The 8,274-nt window shown below is 43.8% G+C and overlaps 1 protein-coding gene across 1 annotated transcript; it reads left to right on the forward strand.

Annotated features, from left to right (window-relative positions):
• Positions 1-461: 461 nt before the first annotated feature.
• LOC121071874 (heat shock transcription factor, Y-linked-like) lies at positions 462-2,156 on the forward strand. The gene is made up of 2 exons (XM_040560707.1): positions 462-1,028; positions 1,503-2,156. Exons 1-2 carry the CDS (start codon positions 462-464, stop codon positions 2,154-2,156), a joined length of 1,221 nt encoding a protein of 406 aa, XP_040416641.1.
• The last annotated feature ends 6,118 nt before the right edge of the window (positions 2,157-8,274 follow it).

The following is an 8,274-nucleotide window of genomic DNA, read 5'->3' on the forward strand; positions in this document are numbered from 1 at the left end:
TTGCAGAGCATCACCTTGCTGAAGCAGTACTGTTGAAGTCACTGAGTATTTGCAAGAAACAGTGACAAACTGGTAAGAGATTGCTGTTTGCTTTTGTTAACGTTGCCTGCCTGGGAGACTGATTTCCCTCCCCAGCTGGAGAACCCAGAGGGACATCAAGGAGGCCAGAAGGGGGCTATTAAAGGGGACCACACAGGGAAAGGGAAGCAAGGTCCAGGTGAGGCGTGATCCCCTTTAAATAGCTTTATTTGCTTCTTGGCTCTTGAGTCAAAGCACCCATAGCTATGTGCAGGACCAGCAGCAGGTCTGCTCTGGCTGCTCCAGCCAGAGCCACACTGTGATATCATCGTGGTGACACAGGGGCGTCATGGTGACGTTTGAGCTTCCCCCACCGGAACCCCCGGACAGTCCCTTGAGTCTCACTTGCTGACTGGCAGGACAAAAAGTGGCTGTTCACAGAAATGGCTGCAGATGGAAACTCGAGTGACAATGAGATGAATGAAATTAAACAGGAGCCACTTCCAGAAGAAACGTCGTACGTTTTTGCTCCAGACAAGCTGTTTGAGTCTTCGGACTCCCCTCCTCCTGAACCTCTGGGACAGGATAAAGGAGCAGCTTGTGATGCTCCTGTAGCATCAACAAGGGAAGAAAAAGATCCCCAAGCTCTCACTGATGACCGTGAGACCAAACATGTTCCTCGTAATTCTTCTGAGGAGAACGCTGGCAACGGCAACGTCTTCTCATCCCTCAGCTTCCCAAAGAAACTCTGGCAACTGGCTGAGAGTGACGAATTTAAGGCCATCTGGTGGGGTCACTCTGGAAACTATATTGTGATCGATGAGGAAATGTTTAAAGTGGAAGTGCTGGGAAGGACAAGACCTCCGAGAGTTTTTGAGACTGAGAGTATGAAAAGTTTCATTCGTCAACTTAATCTGTATGGATTCACCACACTGCAACAGGACTTGCAAAGATCTCCCTCGCTTCCTGAATTTCCGAAAGAAGAGGATGCATTTTCTGATCATAGGAAGGTACCTCAATTGCTCCGCACGTGAACCAATTTTCACAATATTCTGGTGGGAGAGATGGATGTTCCAATAAAATAAGCCTTGGCAACGGAGGAGATGAGGATAACAGTAGATGTTCTGATCTTAATTTCTTTTTCAGGCTACTTCCAGGTATTTTTGAGGTAGCATTGCTGAGTAGTAGAAATGCAGATAAAATACATTTGGGTTGTATCCAATGAGTTTGAACCCATGGAGCAGAAAGATAAATAAATCGGGCTATGATGAGTCTATGTATTTTAAGACATTTGCAACGTACCAGAACTGTATCATCAGGACTGTATCATTAAGTTTTAGTCAGCCTAAGCTTTAGGCTTAAACTGACCAGTAGATCTTTTTAACCCATGATTGCCTTTAACAATCAAAATTCTTAGTTCTTGTATCTTGCTGTTTCTCAGTCCCAAACTGGTAGCAACTAATTCTTCTCCTTTGCATTTTTAGATACTCTACTACTATAACCCCAACTTCAAGAGAGATTCTCCCCACCTGCTCAAGAACTGCAAGCAACGAGTTGCCCTGAAGAGGAAAGCCCTGCAGGCGGGGCTGGATGAGAGCTGCCCCAGCAGCAGCCTCTATGCCCAGCCTGGGTGGAGAGATGCTGATATGGATGAGGAGGACCCGCTGGCAGCAGCTCCAGAAGAAGACACACAGCCAGCGGCACCCGCGGGGTCCCCACTCCCCAAGCACTGGGCAAAAGCCACCCCTCAAGCCAGCGGTGCCCATACAGCCTCGCAGGGAGCTGCTCCCACCCTGCCAGATCCTGCTGCAGCAGCAGGCAGGGACAAGCAGCAGCGTCTGGACCCCTCCCTGCTGCTGTCAAACAGCAGCCAGACCTCAGCTGCCGCTCCTGCTCCCTCCCCACACCACGTCCTACCTTCCCAGATACCCCTGTGCCCAAATGCAGGAGCTCCGAAGGCTCCCTCAGCTGCCCTGCCTCCCTTCGGTCACCCACTCTTTCCAGTGGCCTTGCTGGCAGCAGCCTCTGCTATGGCCATGCTGCAGCCACCCAACTGGCAGCCCCTGGCAGCCCCCCACTGCCCGACCTGCACCTGCGACCAAGACAGGGCAGCTGCAGGCGACAGAATGGCACCCTAGCATGGGACCCACTAGAGACAGCAGGGATAGCAGCACCCCCTTACAGGTTCATAGTCTGTTAGTTCATAGATTGATTGTTCTGGAGTTAATCTGTTTGAATAATAAAACTTTTCCAGTTCCAGTTGTCTTTTTTTTTTTATTATTATTATTTTTAAATGGGGAAATCTCAGATTGAATTTGTATTCCGTCTCTCAAAAGGAAGTAGGAGCAACTGTTCTAACATCAATTTGATCGTTTCCCGTACCAGACAAGCTCTCTAGGTTCTTAGTCATAGAGAGTGAAAGACTGGATAATGTTTGCATGCCACATGCACCGAGGACGCTCTTCCTAATGATGACTTCTAACGGAAGGTTAGGAGAGAGTAGTTAAATAACAGCATTTTAATTATGGAAGACTCAGAAAGGGAATGTCACAGAATCACAGAATCATAAAATTGTAGGGGTTGGAAGGGACCTCAGGAGATCATCGGGTCCAAACCCCTGCCAAAGCAGGTTCCCTAGAGCAGGTTGCCCAGGTAGGCATCCAGACGGGCCTTGAATATCTCCAGAGAAGGAGACTCCACGACCTCCCTGGGCAGCCTGTTCCAGTGCTCCGTCACCCTCACCGTGAAGAAGTTCTTTCGCATGTTGGTGCAGAACTGCCTGTCATCCAATTTGTGGCCATTGCCCCTTGTCCTGTCCCCACAAACCACTGAAAAGAGGTTGGCCAAATCCCTCTGCCTCCCACGCTTAAGATATTTGTAAACATTAATAAGATCCCCAATTCACCTTAGGGTGAATGCTCGCAAAGTTAACGCTAAATGGGCAGGCAGGAACAACCCTTGATTTAATTTCTGAGCTAACATTTACGAAGGAGCTGAGAAACCAATTGCTTTGGAGAGCCCAAACCTGAGAAAACAGAGAACAGAGTTCAGAAGCTATGAAAAGATACGTATTGAGCCTTTACTGTTATAGGAATGTTGTAATGGCTATAAATTTGAGAAGTATTTTAAATTGTAAAACCCCATTTCTTTAACAGCCCAAATGCCATTGCTTTGGATCTTCTGCCTTCAGTCTTGGGGAAAATGAAGTAAAGAGATGTCCTGGTTTCAGCCAGGATAGGGTTGTTTTTCTTCATAGGGGCTGGTATGCGCATGTTTTGGATTTAGAAGAAAAATAATGCTGATAACACAGGGATGTTTCAGTTGTTGCAGAGCAGTGCTTACACAGAGCCAAGGACTTGTCAGCTTCTCATGCTGCCCTGCCAGCGAGGAGGCTGGGGGTGCACCAGGAGATGGGAGGTGACAGAGACAGGACAAGTGACCCAGACTGGCCCAAGGGATGTCCCACAGCGTGTGTGTGGTGTCATGCTGAGCAACAAAACTCGGGGGGGGTCACTGCTCAGGATGGGGGCTGGGCATCAGTCAGCGAGTGCTGAGCAACTGCATTATGCACCACTTGCTTTGTACATTCTCCTATCAGTAGTATTATTTCCCTTCCTTTTCTGTCTTATTAAACTGTCGTTATCACAACCCACGAGTTTTTACTTTTTTTTTTTATTCTCTCCCCCATCCCACTGTGGGATGGAGGAGTGAGGAAATGGCTGTGTGGTGCTCAGCTGCCTGCTGGGTTAAACCACAACAAAGCTGCATGTGAATACTCAAAAAATAATTATTCAGTTTTGTTTACTGGTCCCTTTCAGAAGTTTCCCATCGTTTTGTTGGACACAATGTGTATACTGATGCAAAGATTACATCCTAAAACCATCTCAAAATATTTAGTTGTAATGTGGAAGCAGTGGTAATCCCATTTCAATATTTTTAACTTACTTTAAGATATGTCATGGCCTGATATCTGGTGAAAATTTCAGCCTGGCAAAAACAGCTTCTTCCTGTGATGCTGCTGGAATTTCCATTACATTCAGCTTTCAGTTACCATCTATGAATTAACCAGCTCCAACCTTCCTCTAACTGCTGTGCAGTAGCTTGTTGGACAGAAGACTCCTTTCATAGGAGGCCTCCAGCTGCTCATTACTGTTTGAATATACCCTAAGTTCTGTGGAAAACTACATACTAATTACAGGTGAATGCATTAAATGTGTTTTTTTTTCTACATGAAATGTATTATTTGTGCTTTAAATTATTTCCCTCCAGAAATGGGAAGCAGAACCTACTTAAACAATGTGCCAGAGTACAGATGAAATTTTCAAAGTGCAGAGAAGCAGCCAAGCTGTAAGGACCTTCACCATTTTTCCTTGTAACCCAGCAAGTGGACTTACTGCATCTAATATGCTTCCTGTAGTGAGCAGCAGTCTGACTCATCTCCTCCCTGTCACCATCCAGAGGATCCAGTGGACCTGTTCCAGGTGTTACCATAGGACTCAAGTCTCTCAAATCTATATAATGCAGGAGTTTTTTGTGTTCTGGTTGCCAGAGACACACTAACTGTTTTCCATTTGGACTCAGCTGCCTAAAAGCCATAAAATAAATAAGTAAATAAATAAATAAGTTTTCCCTTTTTTGTCTTGGGCTGTAGAGAGTTAAAAGCAACTGGCTGAATATATGTAACCAAAAGGAAATCCCTGTGTGTAGGAAACTAGAAATTGCTGAGCTAGAACTTACACAATGTGTTAACATTAAGATAGTTTTGGAACACTGTCCAGTCTTGACTGGTGTGCACTTAACCTGCAACGTGAGCAGGGGATGTTTCAAGATATAACACTTCATTCACTTCTTGTCCATGGATTTTGACCAGAGAATAATAGGTTTAACAGGAGATTTAACTGGCTCACAGACAGAGCTGAAAGTCTTTGTGGGTCTAAAAGAAAGTACTGGACTGGGGCACTGCTATCCTCCTGCATATGTACTATGGTGAAACTGAAACAGCTGTTCTTCCGCCCTTCAGTGCGAAACTTTATATAGCACCTTGGTATGCCAAATATCATACAGTATACTCAGTACATATCGACAAAGGCAATTTGCACTAGGCATGTGCAGGTACGCTTTGACTGAGATTCTATTTTTTTTTATTATTATTTTTTATTTGGAGCTGCTCAAACTGCAAGGGGGCAATGGGCAGAAATTCATTGGTTGTGTACATAATTCAGAAAGGAAGATGCTTGGTTTTTAATAGTCTGTTTTTAAGGACTACATAAAACAATTTACCAAGAACTGGAATGATGTTGCCAAGTTCAAGGCTTTTCCTATCAATTCTTTCATGTATAAAATGGGTATTTAAAAATAAAAATAAAAATGAAGAGCTGATGTTTTTATCATGCTCCCCAACTTCTTCCCTACATAGCAAATGAATTAGTTAATCCTCTGATGTTGCCTTAGCATGGAAGCTGGAAAACTGAAAATGAAAGAGCCATTTTCAGAGAACTGCAAGACATTTATAATTTAATTTTCATTTTATTTTTAAAAATGAACCTATGTAACCGCTGAGATTTGCATTTCTCAGTATGCTTAACAGTCAAGGGTAATAATTCTCTGAACCCTCTGCTGGCTAGCTTTGTACATATTCTGACATACCTAAATTACTGAGATAGATGCTTTTCTTTTTGATTCAGTTGGGGGAAAATCACTAAGGCAATATGAGTTCTGTATGGAAAGCTTTGCCAGAATTCCCTTCGTAAGCATGGACTTAGAAGACTCCATGGGAAATCAAAAAAATGCTAATCCACACTTTGACCTTTTCAGCTGTTCATTGGACCACCTTAGCAAAAACAACTGTTGCCCCTATGGAGGATCAAGTGACACCATGTCTGGAAATTTTTTTGGATCAGCTTTTTGTTTGTGTTTAACTTACCTCTCAATTGTATAGCTATTAGAGTTCTATGCTGATTCTAACAGAATTTTATGTCTGGGGACCTGTAACAGTATATAAGCATATAAAATGCATATGAACACTGTAAGTTACAGTAACACTTGCCAGTTTTTTCAGCTTGTGCAGTTCTGTTTTGCAATTGACTAGCAGCTCTGATTTTGTGCATACAAAAATATATGTAGCAGATCAGTTTCAGTGCTTTGAAACCCGTACTGTTGTCCTTAGTTCTTAGTGCATGCTAATCACAAGACAATGTTTTTCGCTAATGATGAAGACAAAATTTTGATCTGTACACACAGCTTTTGCTTACACCCCAAGTTATCCTCAGCTAACTTGCACTCCAACTTGCACTCCAAGTTAGCCTCAGCATCTCTAAGATTAACATCTTCGCAATGCTCATGTCAGTTGGAATGCATTTTCATAACTGTTAATCTTTAATCTTCCCTTCATGACTTTGTCTTTAAACACGTGCATATGTATGTACACATCTGTAGGGTATCAATTGCTATCAGTTATGTACTGTGCAGTATTTATTCCTTAATTTGACATTCATCATCCAATATGGGTGCTGATACAAAATACACTTCTAAATCATACACAGTGTAAATTTGGACATTATCAATTTATATTTTATTTTTTAAATAAATTCTTCCGCTGGGGGTTCAACCATTGTAAGCTCCAGTTTAACAAACCAGTTCAATTAAAACATTTTCAAGAGGTTTAAAAAAAAAAAGGATCATTTTCCTGTACTCTCTCTTTTTCACTTTTCATACCCTGCATTTCCTAATTCCAGCTGGGAAAAAAAGTGCTGTGTTGCAGTTTTCTATGCAGTGTTTTTCTTTTGCCAAATTGAAAGCAGGAAGTACCATAAAGTTCACAGAAGATCATATTCTTGTGAGATTTTTGTCCAACTTTACAGACCAACAGATTCAGATAAGATTTAACTAAGCATTTCCATTATTAAATTGCTGTAGCATTGCCTGAAAAACTTACATTACAGACATTTTATGGTAAATGAGATTAATGTTTCTTGCATATGTGGACATTTTATGGTAAATGAGATTAATGCTTGTTGCATGTAATTTAGGGATTTTTTGAGGTAATTAAGGTGGTAACATAGTTCACTTGGCTCATTTAACAGTTTCTTTCCACAAAAATAATTTACACAATTCCTATAAACTAGATTAAACCTATCAAATTTGTTTCTGTTGCTGTTCTCCTGAAATATCACAGGTGAACTTGCATGGGGTAGCAGAGTTATCTATATTTTTGTTACCAAAGCCAGCAGTCTGTAACCCTGCTGTTCCACATACACAGATTCTGGTGTTCATCGTACACCTTGGCTGATTTGATTGAACTCAGTAACCACGCAGAAAGCCATCCCTCCTCTGCCAAGACGGCAATTTGAACTGCTGTAGTGGGTTTATGTGGTGAGGTTTTGGTGGCGGGGGGCCATAGGAGTGGCTTCTGTGAGAAGAATCCAGAAGCTGTCCCATGTTAGATAAGGGCCCTGCTGCTGGCAGAGCCAGGCCAATAAGCGATGTTGTTTGCGCCTCTGTGAGAACATATTTCAGAAAGGGGGGAAAAAAAAAAAAGAAAGAAAAAAAAGAAAAAAAAAACTGCTTCTGAACAGCAGCTGGGAGAGAGAAAGGGGTGAGAAACAGCCTTGCATATACCAAGGTCAGTGAAGAAGGAGGGCAGGAGGTGCTCCAGACACCAGAGCAGAAGTTCCCCTGTGGCCTGTGGAGAGGCCCCTGGTGGAGCAGGTTGTCCCCCTGCAGTCCGTGGAGAGGAGCCCACACAGGAGTGGAGGGTCTGGGGGGAGCTGCTGCCCATGGGGGACGTGTGTTGCAGCAGTTTGCTCGTGACGGATGGACCCTGTGGTACAGAGCCGTGTTGGAGCAGGTCTTGAAGAGCTTCTGCCTGTGGGAAGCCCCCACAGGATCAGTTCGTGAAAGACGGCATCCCATGGGAGGGACCCCACGTAGAGCAAGGGCAGAGAGTGACCGTGAAGGAGCAGCGGAGAAGTGTTAGGGACTGACCGCAGCCCCCATTCCCCATTCCCCTGTGCCGCCCGGGAGGGAGGAGGTGGAAGAGGGTGGATGGGGGGGAAGGTGGTTTTGGTTTCTTTCCTTTGTTTGTTACTTCTCTAGCCTTTTAGTAATGGGCAATAAATTGTATTATCTCCCTACTCTGAGTCTGTTGTGCCCTTGACGATAATTGTTGAGTGATCTCCCTGTCCTTATCTCAACCCCTGAGCCCTTTGCATCGTATTTTCTCCCCATTTCCCTTTGAGGAGGGAGAGTGAGAGAGTG

This window comes from Cygnus olor, chromosome 1, assembly GCF_009769625.2.
Source record: "Cygnus olor isolate bCygOlo1 chromosome 1, bCygOlo1.pri.v2, whole genome shotgun sequence".
NCBI lineage: Eukaryota > Metazoa > Chordata > Aves > Anseriformes > Anatidae > Cygnus > Cygnus olor.